General features: G+C 46.5%; 2 protein-coding genes and 1 pseudogene across 12 annotated transcripts in view; 2 read left to right on the top strand and 1 right to left on the bottom strand.

Annotated features, from left to right (window-relative positions):
* The first annotated feature begins 3980 nt into the window (after window positions 1-3980).
* LOC149122302 (cytochrome c oxidase subunit 4 isoform 1, mitochondrial pseudogene) lies at window positions 3981-4714 on the top strand (annotated as a pseudogene).
* Window positions 4715-12849: 8135 nt separating this feature from the next.
* Window positions 12850-14778, bottom strand: SERF1A (small EDRK-rich factor 1A). Its single transcript, XM_002721103.5, has 3 exons — window positions 14609-14778; window positions 13948-14056; window positions 12850-13127 (listed from the first exon to the last, which is right to left on the bottom strand). Exons 1-3 carry the CDS (start codon window positions 14613-14615, stop codon window positions 13055-13057), a joined length of 189 nt encoding a protein of 62 aa, XP_002721149.1. The 5' UTR covers window positions 14616-14778; the 3' UTR covers window positions 12850-13054.
* A 2828-nt stretch (window positions 14779-17606) lies between these two features.
* The window catches only part of BDP1 (BDP1 general transcription factor IIIB subunit), a 107299-nt gene continuing 102501 nt past the window's right edge, over window positions 17607-22404 (top strand). For 10 of the 11 annotated variants that reach the window (XR_016220069.1, XR_007914355.3, XM_070056571.2 and 7 more), the window contains exons 1-2: window positions 17675-18176; window positions 20826-21102. Coding sequence is in view for 9 of the 11 variants with exons in the window: in XM_070056571.2 (XP_069912672.1) it covers window positions 17965-18176; window positions 20826-21102 (489 nt within the window). In the remaining 2 variants the exon portion in view is untranslated. Of the gene's footprint in view, window positions 18177-20825; window positions 21103-22404 lie in introns of all 11 variants that reach the window. The other variant, XM_089312588.1, reaches the window with a different exon arrangement.

Below are 22404 nucleotides of genomic sequence, written 5' to 3'. Positions count from 1 at the left end.
TTAAAAAAAGATTTATTTGGGGGCCGGTGCTGTGGTGCAGTGGGTTAAAGCCCTGGCCTGAAGCTCCGGCATTCCATATGGGCGCTGGTTCTAGTCCTGGCTGCTCCTCTTCCAATCCAGCTCTTTGCTATGGCCTGAGAAAACAGTAGAAGATGGCCCAAGTGCTTGGGCCCCTGCACCCACGTGTGACCACAGAGACCCGGAAGAAGCTCCGGGCTTCTGGCTTTGGATCGGTGCAGCTTCGGCCATTGTGGCCATCTGGGGAGTGAACCAGAGGATGGAAGACCTCTCTCTTTCTTTGTCTCTACCTCTCTCTGTAACTCTTTCAAATAAATAAAATAAATCTTTATAAAAAGATTTGTTTATTTATCTGAAAGGCAGAGTTAGAAAGAAAGAAATCTTCCATCTGCTGGTTCACTTCACCACAACGCCAACCCCATGTTTAGTTTTCTAAGAAACCATTATTAAAATTTATTGAAATTTAGAATTTATTCCTAAATTTCTTTTAGCCCTTTCATTGCATTTTCCCAGATTTCCATAATGCACAAATATTGCACTTTGGGGGTTTGAAGCATTGGTAGGGACAAGAATGGCACAAGCTGTATCATGGTTTCTCACACTTCAGACATTCACTTATCACCTTAATGATTTGCCAAATAATGTTTTTGTATGTTTAAAATTGAGACTTAGCTTTGCAACAGGAGGATTGAACACCTACTGTTTTAGTCTGTCCAACATCTATTTGACTTTTTTGGCAAAGAACCCCAAATTTGTCTGGGGGACCATCTATTCCTCTACTGTATATAGTGTTGGTTTTGCAGTCAACTTAGACAACTTGCCCTCCTCATGCTGAGCTGTGGGAACAGAACCCAAACAAGTCCAGTTAGAGCAGGGGTGGGGACATCTGGTCCCCAGGCTGTATATGGCCTGTGATATCATTTGGTCTGGCCCTGCCAAGGCAACCACTGGTAGGATTTGAAATTCAGTAAATCTAAAGCAGGCTAATTTTTAAGTTGATTATTTTGTATGACTCACAAGTGATGTTATAAAATGGCCCTTGCAGAAAAAAAGGTTCCCCATCCTTGATGAGAGGATCTTTGGATGATGAAAAGACTAAAAATATTTGTTAGAATTTTGCTCTGATAACAGCACTGTGGGATAAAAATATTTGTTGTACTATGTACTCTTAAGATAGCTTCACTAGGGGCCAGTGCTGTGGCGCAGAGGGTTAACGCCCTGGCCTGAGGCACCGGCATCCCATATGGGCGCTGATTTGAGACCCAGCTGTTCCACTTCTGATCCACCACTCTGCTATGGCATGGGAAAGCAGTGGAGGATGGCCTGAGTCCTTGGGCCCCTGCACCCTCGACCTGGAGGAAGCTCCTGGCTCCTGGCTTCGGATAGGTGCAGCTCCGATTGTTGTGGCCAATTGGGGAGTGAACCAGAGGATGGAAGACACCTCTCTCTCTCTCTCTCTCTCTGCCTCTCCTTTCTCTGTGTAACTCTTTCAAATAAATAAATAAATCTTAAAAAAAAGATATCTTCACTGGCATTGCGGTGCAGAAGACTGCCTAGGATGCTGGCATCCATATGGGCATGCCATTTCTGATCCAGCTCCACTCTGATCCAACTCCCTGATAACGTACCCAGAAAGGCAGCAGCAGATGCCCATGTACTTGGGTCCCTGCCACCCATGTAGGATACATGGATAGACTTCCAGGCTCCTGGATTTGGCCTGACCCAGCCTTGTTCATTTGTGGTCATTGGTGAGTGAACCAGCAGATGTGTCGCTCCCCCTCTTCATGGAGGAATGACACTAAACCCTGCCTAGGCTTCATATCCGAGTCACGGCACCATTATGTCACTCCCCCTCTTCATGGAGGAACGACACAGGACCCTGCGCTGTTCTTTTGTCTGCTCGGCCCTCCCCGGGTTTGCTGCTGGTTCTTCCCGGGTTGGCTACTATCCCTTCCACCTCCGTGGAAGGGCAGTTCCCCCTGGCCACATTCCCCACTTCCGCAGGGGAGCGGCACACTGCCGGCCGGCTCTCTCGGGGGCTGCACAGGTGTTCCCCTTAGATGTTCCCCTTAGATGTTCCTGGTGCATGCCGTCTCTCTCCTCCTTTATAGTCCTCCTCTGCCAATCCCAACTCGGCTGCCCACACGCCGAGTACGCTGCTCTCCTCCAATCAGGAGCAAGTCCTACAGTTTATTGGCTGAACTGGAGGCAGCTGTGTAGAAGCTGTTTCCTTCTCTCCCAGCGCCATATTGTGGGAGAGCAGATGCATAGAATAAGTCTTAATTCCAGTAACTTAGTCTAGTCCGGGTTGCTCCCCACACAGATGGACGATCTAACTCTGCCTTTCAAACAAATAAATAAATGTTGAAAAAGATATCTTCAGCTGTTCACATTCTCAACCTTTCCAAGGGTTTCGGTCTTTAACTTTTGCTAGGCTCTAGAGTCTCATCCTTTAAATAATTTGATTAATCTAATTTTATAGCTTGCAACCAAAAATTCCAATAGACAATGAAATCAGAGGTTTGGGCCGGCGCCGCGGCTCACTAGGCTAATCCTCCGCCTAGCGGCGCCGGCACACCGGGTTCTAGTCCCGGTCGGGGCGCCGGATTCTGTCCCGGTTGCCCCTCTTCTAGGCCAGCCCTCTGCTGTGGCCAGGGAGTGCAGTGGAGGATGGCCCAGGTGCTTGGGCCCTGCACCCCATGGGAGACCAGGAAAAGCACCTGGCTCCTGGCTCCTGCCATGGGATCAGCGCGGTGCGCCGGCCGCAGCGCGCTGGCCGTGGCGGCCATTGGAGGGTGAACCAACGGCAAAGGAAGACCTTTCTCTCTGTCTCTCTCTCTCACTGTCCACTCTGCCTGTCAAAAAAAAAAAAAAGAAATCAGAGGTTTGATACATATTATAAGTAAAGCATATATTAAAATAACTAGCTAACTCTATATTGAACCCATTCATAAGCCACCATTCATTCAGTTACCTTGAGTGGTACAAGGCCAAGTGAGACTTTGGGGTTTTTTTATAGAATAATTTTATTTTGAAAAGTAGAGTTACAGAGAGAGAGAGAGAGAGAGAGACAGACAGACAGGCAGGCAGGCAGGTAGGTTTTCCATCCCCAAATGGCCACAATGGCTAGGGCTGGGCCAGGTTGCAGCCATGACCCAGGAGCTTCTTCTGGGTCTCCTAAAAGACAGCAGGGACCCAAGGACTTGGGCCATCCTCTGCTGCTTTTCCCACATGCATTAGCAGGGAGCAGGATTGGAAGTGGAGCAGCAGAGACTCGAATCTGTGTCCATATGGGATGCCAGCATTGAAGGCGGTGGCTTAACCTGGTATGCCACGGTGCCAGCCCCCAAAGTGAGACTTGGACCAAAAAAAAAAAAAAAAAAAAACACAACTTTTGACAAAAGGCCTGGTCATGCAATATGAGGAGCAAAAAGTTCATGGAAAATGCATATTATGAGAAAAACATGCATTTATTTCAATTAAAAAATTTTTGACAGTTGGAGGGAGTGTACTACCATCTGCTGGTTCACTACCCAAATACCTGCAATGGCTGGGGCTTGGTTAGGAGGAAACCAGGAGCTAGGAACTCATTGCAAGTCTCCTACATGGGTGGTGGGAACCCAATGATTTGAACCATCCCCATTGCCTCCTAGGGTCTGTGTTAGGACCCAGGACTGAAACTTGAACCCAGGTACTCTGATATTGGATGCAGGCATCTTAACCACTAAATGCCCATTCTGATCCCAGTTTTTTTTTTTTTCAACAAAATAAATTTTTAAAAATTCTGTTTTCTGTGAACTTTTTATAGTTCCCTTACATATGTTTATAAATGGAAAGTATTCAGTAGGATTTGTCATTGGTTATAGATAGGTTGGAGGCAAATTTCTTATATACAAAAAAGAGCAAAAGCTCAACCAACATAGGCTGTAAGGAAATGTTCCTGTCCAGCATGCAAAGTCAGGGACGTTGGTAAAGTAGCAAGAGTAGAATGTGGCATGTAGAAAATATTTCTGCAAGTTATAATTAGGAGGATCAACTCTTCCAGTTGTGGAAAGCTGAGGTGTACTGGACAGACATGGCAGCTGTGGAAGCAGCAGAATGTTGTCTACCAGGCTATTTAGCCTAACCGGCAAGTGAGCAGTTTCCACCTTGCTGTGTATGTGGGGCACACAGAAGTGTTATGAAGGGTGATTACTAAGCTCTCCTAAGCTATGTCCATCAGTGCGTGGCCCATGGGAAGCACCTGTCTGCCAGCCAGAAAGCCTTGAAAGAGAAAGAGAAGGCCTCCTGAGGCAGCCAAGTCGTACTGCACTAACTTCAATGAGAGCTTTGCTGAGATGAACAGGGGCATGAGCAAGTGGAAGACAGTTGTGGGTACTGCCCTCATTCTGATCCGGCAGAGGCAGTATGTGTACAGCCCTATCCCACACACCGTTGGCAAACAGTGGGTGGCCGTGCAGAACAAGCAGATGCTCAACATGAAGGTCAGTCCCATCGGGGCTTCTCTGTCAGGGACCACTGGGACCACAACCAGAACAGGAGGCAGTGGGAGCTCGCAGCCTGCAGAACTGCGCCTTCTTGTGTTCCGTTGCCTCCTGCACATTTACTGGAGAGCCTATGGCAAACCATACCAATCCTAATCAATGACCAGCTTATGGGAAAAACTAGGAAAATCATAATTTTCTCAGATAAATGATACAACAGCAAGCTACCTATGAACTTAAAAAAACATTATATGTGTGTGTGTATTTGAGGAAGAGACAGTGAGGAAGACATTGAGAGAACTGGCTTCCACTGAATGGTTCACTCTCCAAATGCTTAAAACAGTCAGGCCTGGGCCAGGGCCAAGCCAGGAGCCAGGAATTCCATCTGGGTCTCTCAGGTGGGTGACAGGGGCTCAAGCCATAATTTGCTGCCTTCCCAGGTATAATATCAGGAAGCTGGATTGGAGGTGGAGTAGCCAGTACTTGAACTGGCACTCTGATAAGGGACTTGGGTGTTGTAAACAACAGCTTAGGATGCTGTGCCTTACCACTGAAATTTTAATGGGAGCTGGCACTGTGGTGCAGCAGGTAAAGCCGCCGCCTGCAGTGCTGGCATCCCATTTGGGTATCGGTTCAAGTCCTGGCTGTTCCACTTCCGATGCAGCTCTTTGCTATGGCCTGGGAAAGCAGTAGAAGATGGCCCAAGTGCTTGGGATCCTGCACCTGTGTGGGAAGACCCAAGGAAGCTCCTGGCTCCTGGCTTTGGGTCGGTGCAGCTCTGGCCCTTGTGGCCAATTGGGGAGTGAACCAGCAGATGGAAGTCTTCTCTCTCTGCCTCTCCTTCTCTCAATGTGTAATGGACTTTCAAATAAATAAATATTTTAAAAAATGTAATTAAATTAGATTTAGTGCTATATAAAATATATTTTTTTAAAGTGACAGTGTGTAGGGGCCAGTGCTGAGGTGCAGTAGGTTAAAGCCCTGGCCTGAAGCGCCAGCATCCCATATGGACGCTGGTTCGAGTCCCAGCTGCTCCTCTTCCAATCCAGCTCTCTGTTATAGCCTGGGAAAGCAGTAGAAGATGGCCCAAGTCCTTGGGCCCCTGCACCCACGTGGGAGACCTGGAAGAAGCTCCCGGCTCCTGGCTCCTGGCTTCAGATCAGTGTAGTCCCGGTCTTGTGGCCATCTAGGGAGTGAACCAGCGGATGGAAGACCTCTCTCTCTGTCTCTACCTCTCTCTGTAACTCTGTCTTTCAAATAAAATAAATCTTAAAAAAAAAAAGTGAAGGTGTGGGGCTCCCATTGTGGAGTACTGGGTAAAGTTGTCGCCTACGATGCAGGCATACCTTATTGGCACATGTTCAAGTCCTGCGTGCTCCACTTCTGATCCAGCTCCCTGCTCATGCACCTAGGGAAGCAGCTGAGGATGGCCCAAGTGCTTGGGCCCCTGCACCCATGTGGGAGACTAGGAAGAAGCTCCTAGATCCTGGCTTCAGTCTGGCCCAGCTCTGGCTGTTCAAAAGTGAACCAGCAGATGGAAGAGCTCTCTCTCTCTCTCTTTCTGACAGGCAGAGTTAGACAGTGAGAGAGACAGAGAGAAAGGTCTTCCTTCCATTGGTTCACCCCCCAAAAATGGCTGCTACAGCCGGCGTGCTGCACCAATCCAAAGCCAGGAGCCAGGTGCTTCCTCCTGGTTTCCCATGCGGGTGCAGGGCCCAAGGACCTGGGCCAACCTCCACTGCCTTCCTGGGCCACAGCAAAGAGCTGGACTGGAAGAGGAGCAACCGGGACTAGAACCTGGAGTGCCGGCGCTGCAGGCAGAGGATTAGCATAGTGATCCGCGGCGCCGGCCTTTTCTCTCTCTTTCTCTGCCTCTGTCTCTCTGTAACTCTGCCTTTCAAATAAATAAATGAATATTTTTTAAAAAAATCAGTAGTTTGAAACAGGTTTCAGACTCAAAGCTAAAGGCAGTAATATGATTCTTCCTTGGACACAAAAGTTCTTTCAAGGAGAATTTGAAAAAAAAAAAAACTTTAAAAAAAAAGAGACTGTTACTTTCTAGAAGTGGATAAACTCTTCTACCTATAAAAATATGAGAGAAAAATGAAGAAAATACAGTTTTTAAAAATTAGGAAATACAATTTTTTTTTAAAAGTTTACTTATTAAAAGTCAGAGTTACAGAGAAAGGGAGAAACAAAGCTTTTTTAAAAAATTTTTTATTTTTGACAGGCAGAGTGGACAGTGAGAGAGAGAGAGACAGAGTGAAAGGTCTTCCTTTTCGCCGTTGGTTCACCCTCCAAATGCCGCCACGGTCAGCGCATCGCACTGATCTGAAGCCAGGAGCCAGGTGCTTCTCCTGGTCTCCCATGTGGGTGCAGGGCCCAAGCACTTGAGCCATCCTCTACTGCACTCCAGAGCCATAGCAGAGAGCTGGCCTGGAAGAGGGGCAACCGGGACAGAATCCGGCGCCCCTACCAGGACTAGAACCTGGCGTGCCAGCGCCGCAGGCGGAGGATTTGGCGCTGGCCAAAACAGAGCTTTTCTATCCATTGGTTTACCCCCCAGGTGGCCATAACTACTGTGGCTGGGCCAAGCTGAAGCCAGGAACTTCTGGGTCTCCCGCGTGGATGACTAGAAACCAAGCATTCAGGCCTTCATCTGTTGTTGCCTCCCAGGTTCATTAGAAGGAAAGTGGATTGCAAGTGACAGTGGAACTCATCCTGTGGGAACTGGATGGGAAGTGGAGCAGCCAAGACTCCCAAGTGGCACACACAGCCATCTGAACAGTGAACCAGCAGATAGAAAATCTCTCTGTTTCTCTCTCTCTCCCCAGCTCTTTCAAAATGAATAATAAATAAATCTTAAAAGAAGGAGAGTGTCAGTAGTCAATATTCTCTTTTAGCCCTACATTTCAAAACCAGACCAGTTTGATAAATAGATCAAAGACATCAAAGGCATTCAAAAGGAATTAAGTAGCTGATGATAAAAACCTCAGAATATCTTTGACAGCAGAAGCTGCTATATTTTATTTTCATTAGGACTTAATGAAAATTGCATAATATAGTGTGTCTTCTTGAGGATAATGTAAAGCAGTGGGTGTTTTTTAAAGTTTATTTATTATTATTATTATTATTTTTTTTTTTTTTTTGCTTGAAAAGCGGAGTGGCAGAGCAAGACAGAAAGCAAGTGAGCGACTGAGACTTCTTCCATTTGCTAGTTCACTCTCCAAATGTCCACAACAGCCAAGGCTGGGCCAGGACGCAGCAGCCAGAAATTTCATCTGGTTCTCCTGCTTGGGTAGCAGCAACTCAAGTACTTGAGCCATCATCTGCTGGGCACATTAGTAGGAAGCTGGAAAGCCAGCTGGGAAAGCAGCAGCAGATGGCCTGAGTGTTTGAGCCCCTGCCACCATGTGGGAGACCTGGATGGAGCTCCTGGTATTGGCCTGGCTCAGCCCTGGCTGTTGCAGCCATCAGGGAGGTGAACCAGTGGGTGAAGATTGATCTCTCTTGTCTTTCCTCCTCTCTCTGTAAGTCTGACTTTCAAATAAATAAATCTTAAAACAAACAAACTTTTTTTTCTTTTTTTTTTAAAGTAGGAAGCTGGACTGGAAGCAGAGGAGCCTGGACTTGAACTTGTACTCTGATATGGGATGCACAAAGTAGCAGCTTTAACCTGATTCTCCACAGTGCCACCCTCAAAGTAGCATTTTTATTTATTTATTTTTTTGACAGGCAGAGTGGACAGTGAGAGAGAGAGACAGAGAGAAAGGTCTTCCTTTGCTGTTGGTTCACCCTCCAATGGCTGCCGCGGCCGGCGCGCTGCGGCCGGCGCACCGCGCTGATCCGATGGCAGGAGCCAGGAGCCAGGTGCTTTTCCTGGTCTCCCATGGGGTGCAGGGCCCAAGCACCTGGGCCATCCTCCACTGCACTCCCTGGCCACAGCAGAGGGCTGGCCTGGAAGAGGGGCAACCGGGACAGAATCCGGCGCCCTGACCGGAACTAGAACCCGGTGTGCCGGTGCCGCTAGGCGGAGGATTAGCCTAGTGAGCCGCGGCGCCGGCCTCAAAGTAGCATTTTTAATGTCTTCATAGCTGTTCTGTGCTATTTCCCAAATTACATTCTGAATTTGATACTATCAATTTTGGCAACAAACCAAAGTAAATTTCCAAATTAGGGGCCCGTGCTGTGGCATAGTGGGTAGCTGCCTGCAGTGCCGGCATCCCAAATGGGCACCAGTTTGATTTCCTGCTACTCCACTTCTTATCCAGGTCTCTGCTATAGCTTGGGAAAGCTGCAGAAGATGGTCCAAGTCCTTGGGCTCCTGCAACTGCATGGGAGACCTGGAAGAAGCTCCTGGGTTCTGGCTTCGGATCAATGCAGCTCTGGCCATTGTGGCCATCTGGGTAATAAACTAGTGGATGGAAGACCTCTCTCTCTGTCTCTGCCTCTGCCTCTCTAACTCTTTCAAATAAGTAAATAAATAAATAAATAATTTTTTTTAAAAAGGAAAATATCCAAATTAAAGGTACATAAATTAACTTTAGTGATAGAAAATCACCTGAATTTTCCCTTAGTATCTTGTAATTTACTAAGCTAGCCTCTTCATGGTCATGTTGAAGCTAAAAATCAAATGTATTTTTTAAAAAAATTATTTATTTGAGAGGCAGAGTTTCAGAGAGGGAGAGACAGAGAGAGAGGACTTCCATCCATTGGTTTACCCCCCAAATTGCTGCAGCTGCTGGAGCTGGGCAGATCTGAAACCAGCAGCCAGGAACTTCATCCAGGTCTCCCACATGGGCGCAGAGGTCCACGCACTTGGGCCATCTTCCACTACTTTCCTAGAGCATAAGCAGGGAGCTGGACTGGAAGAAGAACAGCCAGGACAAGAACCGCCGCCATGTTGGAAGCCACACTGCGGGTACTTAACCTACTAGGCCACAGTGTTGGCCCCCAAAATAAAATCTTACCTTAATAACAAATTTAATTAAATGTCATAAAATTAATCAAGAACAATTAGATATGTCTCTTTAAAAATTTCTATTTATTTATTTATTTTAAAATTATTTTTTGAGAGTTATTTACAGAGACTGAGAGAGATCCTTCATCCACTGGTTCACTCCCCAAGTGGCTGCAGTGGGTGGGGCTGGGCCAGGCTGAAGCCAGGAGTTTCATCAGGGTCTCCAACATGGGTGCAGGGGACTAAGCATTTGGGCCATCTTCCTCTGCATTCCCAGGCCATTAGCAGGGAGCTGGATCAGAAGTGGAGAGAGCAGCCGGGACTCAAACTGGCATGCACATGGCATGCTGGCACTGCAGAAGGTTGCTTACACTGCTGTGCTACAGCACTACCCCCTGCCTTTAATGATTTTTTAAAATTTATTTGTAAGGCAGAGTTACAGAGAGTGGGAGAGCTTCCATCTGCTGGTTGACTCCCCAAATATCCTCTATAGCCAGGGCTGAGCCAGGCTAAAGCCAGGAACTTCATCTGTCTCTCCCATGTTAGTGCAGAGGCCCAACCACTTGGGTCATCCTCTGCTGCTTTCCCAGTTGAATTAGCAAGGAGCTGGTTTGGAAGTGGCACAGTTAGGACTTGAACCAGCACTCATATGGGATTCCACCATTGCAGGCAGCAGCTTAAATTACCTTGCCTTGGGGCCGGCAGTGCCAGCATCCCATAGGGGCACTGGTTCAAGTCCTGGCTGCTCCAGTTCTGACCCAGCTCACTGCTAATGGCCTGGGAAAGCAGCAAAGGATGGCTCAAGTCCTTGGGCCTCTGTACCCACATGGGAGACGTGGAAGAAACTCCTAGCTCCTGGCTTTGGGTCAGCTCATTCTGGCCATTGGGGCCATTTTGGGAATGAACCAGTGGATGGAAGACCTCTCTGTCTATCTCTATCTCTTTCTGTAATTCTGTCTTTCAAATAAATTAAATCTTAAAACTGCCAAGCCACAACACTGGCCCAAATCATTCGTTTGAAAAAAGGTAAAAAAGGTGGGCATTTTGGTACAGGTTAAGGTGCTGCTTGGGATGCCTACATCCCATAATGGAGTGCTGGTTCAAGTTTCAGCTACTCTACTTCTGATCCAGCTTCCTGCTAATGTACCTGGAAAGGCAGCTGTTGATGGTCCCAGTAGCTGGATCTCTAGACATCCACATGGAGACCCAGATTGAATTCCAGGCTCCTTCCTGGTTTGACTTGGCTCAGTCCTGACTGTTATGGGTATTTGGGGAGCGAACCAGCAGATGCAAGATCTCTTTCTCTGTCACTCTTTAAAAAAGATGAAAATAAACAAACATTAAAAAACTCAGGCAAAAAAAAACCTTAATGATTGTCTTATTCTTAGAAACACTCAGAATTCCATCCTATTTATAGGTATTATCATAGGTAAATGACCTATCACAATACATTACTTTCAATCTTGAAGATCTAACCATTAAGTTAGTACCTGACATATTAAGTGATCAATAAAAATTTGCTCAATTGCATTATGTAAAAAATGAAGTCCTCGAAGAATACACACTTTTGCATTAAGTAAGTTAAATTAAGTTTGGTAGCATTTTAATTCTTTTCTTTAAAAAAAGATTTATTTTATTTCTTTGAAAGGCATTTAGAGAGAAACAGACAGAGAGAGGTCTTCCATCCATTGGTTTACTCCTTAAATGGCTGAAAGGGCTGGGGCTGGGCCAGGTCAAAGTCAGGAGACAAGAAGTTCTTCTGGGTCTCCCATGTGGATGCAGGGGCCCAAGCACTTGGGCCATCTTCCGCTGCTTTCCCAGGAGCAGTAGCAGGGAGCTGGATTAGAAGTGGAGCATTTGGAACTCAAACTGGCACCCATATGGGATGCCAGCACTGAAGGCAGTGGCTTAACTCACTATGCCATAGCACTGGCCTCAGCATTTTGATTATATTAAACATAATTATGCATATTTTATTCAAATAGAACAAGGTCTCAAACCGTAATGTCTCTAGGTTACTATATTTCTTAATTTATAACCAGCATCAAGTCACAAGTTTTTTTTTTTTTTTTTTTTTTTTTTTTTTTTTTTTTGACAGGCAGAGTGGACAGTGAGAGAGAGAGACAGAGAGAAAGGTCTTCCTTTGCTGTTGGTTCACCCTCCAATGGCTGCCGCGGCCGGCGCGCTGCGGCCGGCGCACCGCGCTGATCCGATGGCAGGAGCCAGGAGCCAGGTGCTTTTCCTGGTCTCCCATGGGGTGCAGGGCCCAAGCACCTGGGCCATCCTCCACTGCACTCCCTGGCCACAGCAGAGGGCTGGCCTGGAAGAGGGGCAACTGGGACAGAATCCGGAGCCCCAACCGGGACTAGAACCCGGTGTGCCGGCGCCGCTAGGCGGAGGATTAGCCTAGTGAGCCGCGGCGCCGGCCCAAGTCACAAGTTTTTGAAAAAGAACAGAGTAAAATACAGCACTCATTCCAAAATTTTTTAAAACTCCAGAACTCTTGCTCAGTCTTTGTTTAGTTTACATCATTTTAGTTGCTATTTCAGGTGGTTTGCACTATCTGTTGTTAACTCCAGGAAATCAGTTGGTTACAAAGCAAAATTATATAAAGAGATCTTAAATTCCATTAGACAATAAATTTGCTTTAAAGATTTAGCTGTGATATAGCAGGTAAAGCCACCACCTGGGTGGTGGTTTAAATCCTGCTGTTCCACTTCTGGTCCAGCTCCCTGCTAATATGCCTGGGAAAGCAGCAGAGAATGGTCGTAGTGCTTTGGCTGCTACACCCACACAGGAGACCCGGAAGAAGCTCCTGGCTTCAGATAGGTGTGGCTGCAACCATTATGGCCACTGGGGAGTGAACCAGCCACTGGAAGATCTCAATCTCTCTTTGTCTCTGTCTCTGTCTTGCTCTGCAATTCAGCCTTTCAAATAAGTAAATAAATCTTTTTTTAAAATATAACAGTTTATGACAAAGAAGTCTGTTATTTGATCACATTACATGTATCTAATAAATTATATGAGGGTTCACTGTGGATAAACAATGTTCAGGGACCAGTGCTGTGGCATATTGGGAAAGCCACTGCCTGCAGTGCTGGCATCCCATATGGGTGCCTGTTTTTTGAGTCCCGGCTACTCCACTCCAATCCAGCTCTCTGCTATGGTCTGGGAGCAGTGGAAGATGGCCCAAGTCCCTGGGCCTCTGCAGCCATGTGAGAGACCCAGAAGAAGCTCCTAGCTCCTGGCTTCGGATTGGCCCAGTTCTGGCTGTTGTGGCCATTTAGGGAGTGAACCAGCAGATGGAAGACCTCTCTGCCTCTGCCTCTCTGTAATTTTGCCTTTCAAATAAATAAATAAATATTAAAAAAAAATTTAAGTAATATGTCACATGCATGGTTAGTGTTTTATTCTTTGATGAATGGTTCGAAAACATTACATTAAGTCAGGCTGAAAGGCAAAGTTTAAAATAGACAGTTGTACAGCAAGTTATAACACATGTAATGACTGTTCACTCTATAAAACCTTGATCTCCGAGAGTTTATGGTATACCCAGCTGGCAGTAGTACCAAGTTTTCCAAATGGACAGTCCTCATTTTTCTCTTGTCTGCAGGGCCTTCTTCTCATTAGCTGCTTTCTGCTTCTGTTGCATGATCTCAGAGTCCCTAAAATAAGGTAAAAGTCTGTAAGCTGGTACAGAAAAACTCATTTTATGTCCTCACTTTTTTTCTACACATAACTATGTAATAATATTATAAAATTCTTGAAAGATGATATAAACATTCATATCTTTCTGTTTTCATGCAAGAAGAAAGAATGGAAAGGCAAAACCTGGAAAAGCTTTGAAGGCAGATCTTACTTTGAATATCATCTCTACTGTTATCAAAACCTTGGGCAAATAACCTGAAGCCCTCTCAATATTGGTACAACCCCTATTGAGGTTGTTCATAGGCACAGCTATGAATACATATTGAAGTATTTGATATTTTTTTACCTTTTTGTTTTTTCTTTTTCATTAACATATTTCTGTATCAGTTTTGTAATATTTGCCATATATATTTTTTGTTTTTCAGTTTATTTATTTATTTGAGAGGTAGTGTTACAGTCAGAGAGAGGAACAGACAAATAGAAAGGTCTTCCATCCACTGGTTCACTCCCCAAATGGCTACAACAGCTAGAGCTGGGCCAATCCAATGCCAGGAGCCAGGAGCTTCCTCTGGGTCTCCCACGCGGGTGTAGGGGCCCAGGCACTTGAGCCATCCTAGGCCATAGTAGAGAGCTAGATCGGAAGAGGAGCAGCCGGGGACTTGAACCAGTGCCCATATGGGATGCCGGCACTGCAGGTGGCGGCTTTACCCGGTATGCTACAGCATCAGCCCCAAAAATAAATCTTAAAAAATTAAATAAATAAAAGGAAAAGATAAACGCTTTCCATTCTCCAAAACCTGGCTTCAGTCACCCGAGAATTCTATCAGCACTGCTCACCTCTGCTTTCTTTGAGAAGTAGTCAAGCTATCTTCTTTTCTTTTTCCCTTGCTAATTTCCTGCGATTTTTTCATGTTTTTTTGGCGGGCAAGTTCGCGTTGATTTCCACCTGCAAAGTCAAACAGTTACACTCTTTTCTCATCTCCAAAAGCATTAATCATTCCATTAAAAAGTTCTTATTTGAACGCATCTGAACTTTGCCTTTTCAGTAGAGGATTGCATTATCCGACAAGGATGCTTAAAAGGTAAGCACGGGAGGGCTTAAGAGTATTATCCTGCCAAGCTAGGTGTCCAGAGCTATAAATGGCAGACCTTTGAGAGCAGGCAATTCAATCCTCTGTCTGAAGGGGCCAGTATTCCAAAATAAGTTCTGGCTTTTGAGGGGTGTGCGTAGAGAAAGGCAAGATTCAGAGAGCACCCCTCGCACAGGTTCAGCTCTTCGCAAGGAATGGTCGTGGAGCAGGAGTCCTCACCGTGCTAACGGGCGCACCCGAGAACTGGCACCTGTTCCGCCCGAGAGGCCTGACCCACGCCCAGCATCCCTCTCCCTCTGCTGCGGGAAGCCGGGGTCCCAGCCCCACCAGCCCCGCCTGCCCACCCCGCCGCGCCCCTGGGTTCGGCTCTCTCGCTGGACGCTTCGCCCACCCGTCCGCACACTCACGGGCCATGCTGATCACCGAACGGAGCCTGGAAGAGAGCGACTGGAAAAATCAACGGCTCCCCGGCACGCTCACACGCTGTCTCCAGCCGCCCACCGGGTGGCTGAGCCCGAGCGGGCCCTCGGCCCGGTGACGCCTCCGCTCGCTCAGCCCCGCCCACCGGCTCCGCCCACCGCCCCGGCGAGGTTCGGGAGCCGCTGCGCGTGCGCGTGCGTGCGGGGCCTCCAGACCAGGGCTGCCCTGTGAGTGGGGTGCGGGCGCCATAGGCGTGTGTATAGACCTGTTTCGCGATAACAAACGACGATGAGCTCCGCGATATCTAACGTTTTGCCAACGAATGTTAGCTTTCATTTATCCCCCGGCAGAGGAAGGAAGGAGACTGCCCTTGCTGGAAATACGTGTAAAACTGCTCTTACGGTTCATTTGACTGATAGCTGCTTTCTTCCCCTTTTCCGTTATTAAAAGATGGTGTAGGGCTCCCTAACGGTGCAGCGGGTAAAGCAGCCTCCTGCGACGGCTGCGGGCGCCGGTTGGAGTCCCGGCTGCTCCACTTCTGATCCAGCTCCCTACTGATGTTCCTGGGAAAGCGGCAGAGGCTGGCCCAGGTGTCTGGGCCCCTGCACCCACATGGGAGACAAGGAAGAAGCTCCTGGCTAGCCAACTAGCCAGCGTATAGATCTCTCTCTCTCTCTCTCTCTCTCTCTCTCTCTGTATCTCTTTCAAATAAAAAGTTTTTAAAAAATTGCCCTGTGGGGGCCCGTGCTGTGGCGTAGTGGGTAAAGCCCCCGCCTGCAGGGCCGGCATCCCATATGGGCACCAGTTTGAGTCCCGGCTGCCCCACTTCTGATCCAGCTCTCTGCTATGGCCTGGGAAAGCAGTGGAAGATGGTCCAAGTCCTTGGGCCCCTGCACCCACGTGGGAGACCCAGAAGAAGCTCCTGGCTCCTGGTTTCAGATCAGCACAGCTCCGGCCATTGCGGCCAATTGGAGAGTGAACCATTGGATGGAAGACCTCTCTCTCTCTCTGCCTCTCCTTCCCTCTGTGTAACTCTGAGTTTCAAATAAATAAATAAATCTTTAAAAAAATTACCCTGTGGGTTTTTTTCTTTCTTTTTTATTTAGAGAGGGAGTGCTCATCCAGTTGTGCACTCCCCAAGTACCCAAAACCCCTGGGGCTGCCTGTTGAACCCAGCCACTCTGACACAGGATGTGGACTTGTTAGGGCAGATGCCTGCTCCTTTTTTAAACCTTTTATTTTGGAAGATTTCAAATGTACACAAAAATATGGAAAGTACTGTAATGTGCTCCCAAGTACATTACAATAGTACCTCAGTCAACTGCCTACCTTAGAGAAGGTGGGAGCAAGTGAGGGAGACGCTCTGGAGCTGGAACGCCAGGGCTGAAAGCCTGGCCCTACCCATGAGCAAGTATGCCAACTTGGGCACATTGAAGCTTCCTCAGCTGTAAAATGAGGAGGTAATCGTGCTTTTCATTAATTGAATTAACATGTGCAGTACAAAGTGCCCATAGTATGATGACATAGAATACACTAGCTATTATTCTTTCAATGGCAGAGAGTCTCCTGCAGTCCCTGTGGTCTGCTCTGCACACCCTCCTCAATGTGTCCACATGAGCAGGGAGAGAGGCTTGACTTTCTGGCACAGCTGCTCAAATCGATAAAGAGATCTGCTACAGAGGAAGGGAAGGGAAGCAATTTGGGGTTTATTGCAAGGGTACTAGAATTATTTTTTTCTTTTTTTTTAAAGATTTATTTATATATTTGAAAGTCAGAGTTACACAGAGAGAGGTCTTCCATATGCTGGTTCACTCCCCAGATGGCCACCAGGGCTGGAGCTGCGCTGATCTGAAGCCAGGAGCTGGGAGCTTCTTCTGAGTCTCCCACGTGGGTTCAGGGGCCCAAGCACTCTGGTTATCCTCCACTGCTTTCCCAGGCAATAGCATAGAGCTGGATGGAAAGAGGAGCAGCCAGCACTTGAACCGGTGCCCATATGGGACCTCAGCACTGCAGGCAGTGGTTTTACTCCTTATGCCACAGCTCGGGCCCCCATTGCCACCTCTTCAAGATTAAGCATTCAAAGTTTCAACTAATTATTTTGGGGCGAGTAATACATTCATATTTTAAAAATACATGAGAGGGCCGGCGCTGTGGCTCACTTGGCTAATCCTCCGCCTGTGGCTCCGGCACCCCAGGTTCTAGTCCTGGTCGGGGCGCCAGATTCTGTCCTGGTTGCTCCTCTTCCAGGCCAGCTCTCTGCTGTGGCCCGGGAAGGCAGTGAAAGATGGCCCAAGTCCTTGGGCCCTGCACCCCATGGGAGACCAGGAGAAACACCTGGCTCCTGGCTTCGGATCAGCGTAGCTCTGGCCGTAGTGGCCATTTGGGTGGTGAACCAACAGAATGAAGACCTTTCTCTCTGTCTCTCTCTCTCTCACTGTCGAAGTCTGCCTGACAAAAAAACCAAACCAAACCAAAACAAAAAAACACGAGAATACTGTGACTGATCTTCCCACAGTTTTCTCATAAGCTCAGGTTCTCTCCTTGAGGTAACCTTTATCAGTTCCTCACACCGGCAAAGTTCATCTGTGTTTTACCCAATTTTGAATTTCTAAACCCTGAGGATACACTGGTCAGCGGGCGCTGCTCTCACACTGTGTAACTGCTTTTCAGGAGCCTCTAACAACAAAATCAGCCAGCGATTTTAAAACTTCTCTTTCAAAAATGATTAAAAATTAATCTTAATGAAGAATGGGATGGGAGAGGGAGTAGGAGATGGGATGGTTTGCGGGTGGGAGGGTGGCTATGGGGGGAAAAACCGCTATAATCCAAAAATTGTACTTTCAAAATTTATATATGTTAAATAAAAGTTTTCTTTAAAAAAATACTTCTCTTTCAGGTTTGAGCTGAGCAGACTGCCTCCTTTTTCTCTTTTCAATAATTCCTAAGGACGCCACCGATAAGGAAGACCACGACTTTGCGTCTCAATTTCCGGTTCACAGGTAACCCAGGCTCGGTAGCTTGATAGTTACCATGACTCCCGGCGCCATGCGCCTGACGCAATCAGCGGCGCCGACTGATGACGCAATGAGTTCCGACGCCCTCTGAAGGTGGGGGAGCAGGGAGGAGGGAGAAACTTAGCTATTAGTGTGGCAGGGTCATGAAGAAGAGGCGGCGGTGGGAGAGAGGAGGCGGCGGCGGGGGCCTGAAACTGCGGTAGCTGCCCGCTGGGCTGGTGGTGCGGCCTTGTGGGGAGGGAAGTCGTTCCTAGCCCCTTCGGGCTGGGGTCGGGGCTCGGGGCTGAGAGCGGCCGTGGGGCCGCCTCCCCGGGCCCCCTGGCTCCGCCATGATCCGCAGGGCACGCCTTAGTGTGAAGCCGAATGTCAGGCCGGGTGGAGGTGCCAGGGGCTCCAGCGCCCCTGTGCCTCAGCGTGGACAGGAGTCTCCCAGGCCGCCGGAGCCTGCAGCGCCCTCTGCCCCGAAGCCAGCGGAGCCCACGGATGTGCCTGCGGTGGATTCTGGGGGAGCGGAGCCCCCAGAAAAGGCTCCCAAGAGCAGGTAAGCGCTTTCGGGAGGGAGTGTTTTCCTGTGCCTCGCCGCCCCGGGTCTCCTACCTGGAATCGGAGCGGCTGAACTTTCTCCGAGGAGCACGAGGCATCCTTTTCCTTTGAGACTGGGTGAAGCCACTGCACACTGCAGTTTATCCCCCGGCCGGTGCGGACCACGTCTGCCAGTGGTGGTAGGAGAGGTGCGGGTGTAACAGTCCTAAGGTGAAGAATATCGCCGTCTGCATTTGAGAATTTCCACTACCGTGCTTTTCGGTTTTGCCGCAGTACTTTGCTGGGAAAATAGTTTAATTTCTTAATATTTGAAGGGAGCCGACCACAGTGTGTTTGGTTCTGCTGACTTATGTCAATGAGGAGGACATGTGGTTGCTTGCTTTGGGTTGAGGGTGTGCCTCTTAAACTATGCTGAGCGTGTTTCCCCAACGCCGAGGCTCGGCCGGAGCCTCTTGTGGCACATTTGGATTCAGGACCGCCTCACTACACGACTTGGGTCGATTTTTCCCAGGCAGGACTTATTCAGCTGTAAAATGAGGATAATATAGCATTTTTCGGAGCGGTGCTGTGTAGATTAGAGGTAACTTGTAAGAATTCAGGGCATAGCAGAATAGTTGCCTATACAAAGTTTTTAAAAAGTGATGGAGCAAAGTAACTGAGACTCGGTCAGACTAAGAGGGTCTCTGTTTCTATGTGATATACTCATATATGAGCAAACCAGCGAACAGGCAGCCTTGTTAAGTGACAGTGGCATTGTACAAATTCTGTTTATGCCAAGAAAGATGAACATTTTCTTTCTGGCACAGCTTCCTCTATTAGCCTGAACTGTTGCCACCATGGGGTGCGATTTTGATATGGGTAGCTCAGTGATGCTTAGTAATTTCCAGGTTTCTTACTTGAATCTGTTACAAAATTTCTACTCAAAAAGGAGATACCAGTATTAATCACTGTTAAATTAATACAATTCTCAGGGTTTGTTAACTGTTTATGACTGTATGATTGATAATTTAATAAGTGACCTTTGAATCTGTCGGTAGGAGACATTTATGTGTGAGGATATTTAATTGTTTTAAAGTTGACTTTTACTGAGTATGCTTTTTAAATCTCATCTTGCCTTTTTTATGGATCTTTGCTAGTTGTAAAAAATCTATAGGGAATGTATTCTGTCCTTATGCATTTAGAATAATTGATGAAAAGCAAATGGTGCATGTATATCATGCTGAGGTAAGAATTGATATTGGAGACTTTCTGGAAAGATTGTACTACAGGTTTTCTATTTTTACCTAAAACTAATTATAAGATGAAAAAAGGGGACTTGTTAGTTCCCTATCTCCTCTTTTTAAAAACATTTTTAAAAAGTTTTAATTGGGCCGGCGCCGTGGCTCAATAGGCTAATCCTCCACCTTGCGGCGCCGGCACACCGGGTTCTAGTCCCGGTTGGGGCGCCGGATTCTGTCCCGGTTGCCCCTCTTCCAGGCCAGCTCTCTGCTATGGCCAGGGAGTGCAGTGGAGGATGGCCCAGGTGCTTGGGCCCTGCACCCCATGGGAGACCAGGAAAAACACATGGATCCTGGCTCCTGCCATCGGATCAGTGCGGTGCGCCGGCTGCAGCGGCGGCCATTGGAGGGTGAACCAACGGCAAAGGAAGACCTTTCTCTCTGTCTCTCTCTCTCTCACTGTCCACTCTGCCTGTCAAAAAAAAAAAAAAAAAAAAAAAAAAGTTTTAATTGACACATTATTGCACATACTTACGGGGTACACTGTGTTATTTCAATACATATACAGTGTAATGATACATAGATTGGGTAATTGATATATCTATTACCTCAAATGTTTATTATCTCTGTGTTAGAAACAATCAAACTCTCTACTTGCTATTTTGACATATACAGTTAATTGTTGTCAGTGATATTTACATCCTGTAGAACTTCAGAAGTTATTTCTCCTATCCAACTACATCCCTGTTCTCTGTTCTTGACTTAATTTTAGACCAGACTTGCAATATTTACATCTAATATGTAATTTGGAGTGATTGAATACTTATTTTGAGTGAAGAGTTTATTCTAATGATGCATAAGTGAACTTATATCTGTTGAAAGATATGTGATTTCTGCTTCAAACAGAATTTGCCTTGGGTCATGTAGCTAAGCGTGCATCTTCAAACACTAATACAACTATTTCAGAGGTTTGAAGCTGTGCATATCGGATCTGAGTGATTTTTTACATTGATACATAAATGGCAGTAATTTAGACTATTTTTGGAAATGTCAATGTGAATTATAAGCTAAATTTTAAAAAGCCAGCTCTGTTATCTAGTAATTCACATTAGGCTAATTAAGCTTTGTTCTGTAACTTTTGTTTTTTATTTTTTGTCTTGAGGTGTTACGCATATAATTATGTGCTCTAATGTACTTGGGGACTTGAAGTTTGAAAAAGATTGACTATCTTTTTTAGAATTACATAGCTGAAAAGAGTTACTAAACAAAATCTTTTATTACAAGTGCTGTCATAGTTATGAGAAATCTCAAGTTATTATTTTAATAATGAGACTTTACCAATTTGGATTTTCACTATGTTGGATTTTAAAACCAGCATATATAAAGGAAGATTCATGTGCCTTTTTTTTTTCCTTTTTCAATTTCAACAGTGATGAAAAGACTGGTGGTGGTAATGGTGTTGAAGAATCCAGTAAATCTCCCTCTACTGTTTCACAGAGAAGAAAGCGAGTGTCAAGTACTTCTAGTCTGGCTAAACCCAGTGTCAGTGTTCCTTCAGAATCTCCTCCCATAGCCACAGCTGTTCAGGATGCTCCACAGCCGAACCCCGTTCCAACGAAAGAGAAACAGCCGTGCTCAGACAGATACCGAATATACAAAGCCCAGAAACTGAGGGAAATGTTGAAAGAAGAGTTGAGAAAAGAGAAGGTAAAGAAGGAGAATTCGAATGTGATGTTGCCTGCTAGACTCCTGCTGTTACTATTTATATGTTAGGCGGTATCATTTCGGGGAAGAGGAAGCATCTTAGCATTTTATGGGGCAATAAAATCAAATCACATTTCTTATGTTAATAAAATGTCTCCTTTTGTTAATAGAATGATGGAGAGACACCCAAATCTTAAGCTCTTTGATAGTAATTTTGACATATTTGTATATTTTTTAAAATTTATTTTTTATTTCAAAGGCGAAAAGAGAGGCAGATAGGGAGAAAGAAAAGTTTCCATTGTTTTACTCCCTAAAAGCCTGCCATCACCAGGGCTGATCAAGGCTGAAGCCAGGAGCCCAAACTCCAGCTGGGTCTCCCATGAGGGTGGCAGGGGCCCAAGTGCTTGAGCAGTCATCTCATTCCTCCTAGAGTGTGCATTAGCAAGAAGCTGAAGTGGAAACAGGAGTCAGGACTCAAATCAGGCATTCTGATTTCGAATGTGGGCATCCCAAGGTGGGACCTAACTGCTGTGCCAAATGCCCACCCCTGATTTATTTTTTGAATATATTTTATGCTTTTTCGTTGTTGTTTGTAAAGGCAGCAAAAGTTTTATGTACATGCATATACACACAAGCATATTCATATTGTCAAGCAGATTTTTTAATGTAAAGATGTCCTAATGATGTGATATATTTATTTGAAGTAAGAGAAACAGTTAAGCGATATGAATTGATAATTTTTTTATAGATTTTGAAAAAATGATCTTATTTATTTGAGGCAGAGTTACAGATGGAGAGAGGGAGAGACAGAGAGAGAGGTCTTCTGTCTCCTGGTTCACTTCCCAAATGGCTACAGGTGCTGGAGCTGGGCTAATCTGAAGCCAGGAGCCAGCAGCTTTTTTTTTTTTTTTTTTTTTAAGATTTATTTATTTATTTGAAAGGCAGAATTACAGAGAGGCAGAGGCAGAGAGAGAGAAAAAGACAGGTCTTCCATCTGATGGTTCACCCCAGGTGGCCACAACAGCTGGAGCTGTGCCAATCCAAAGCCCGGAGCCAGGAGCTCCTGCGTCTCCCATGTGGATGCAGAGGCCCAAGCACCTGGGCCATCTTCCAGTGCTTGCTTGCTTTCACTTTTTTTTTTTTTTTTTTTAAGCTTTATTTATTTGAAAGTCAGAGTTAGAGAAGGAGAGAGGTCTTCCATCTGCTGGTTCACTCCCCAGATGGCTGCAATGGTCGGAGCTGTGCTGGTTTGAGGCCAGGAGCTTCTTCTGGGTCTCCCACGCCAGTGTAGGGGCCCAAGCACTT

Source organism: Oryctolagus cuniculus, chromosome 14 (genome assembly GCF_051225735.1).
Source record: "Oryctolagus cuniculus isolate XC-2025 breed Fujian yellow rabbit chromosome 14, ASM5122573v1, whole genome shotgun sequence".
Taxonomy (NCBI): domain Eukaryota; kingdom Metazoa; phylum Chordata; class Mammalia; order Lagomorpha; family Leporidae; genus Oryctolagus; species Oryctolagus cuniculus.
The sequence above is the reverse complement of the archived record's forward strand: the minus strand, read 5'-3'. Positions and strand labels throughout refer to the sequence as shown.

Coding starts and splice junctions, on each gene's coding strand:
- SERF1A (XM_002721103.5), bottom strand. Junction 13,128..13,947: donor ACTTCTCAAAGAAAGCAGAG/GTGAGCAGTGCT, acceptor ACCTTATTTTAG/GGACTCTGAGATCATGCAAC.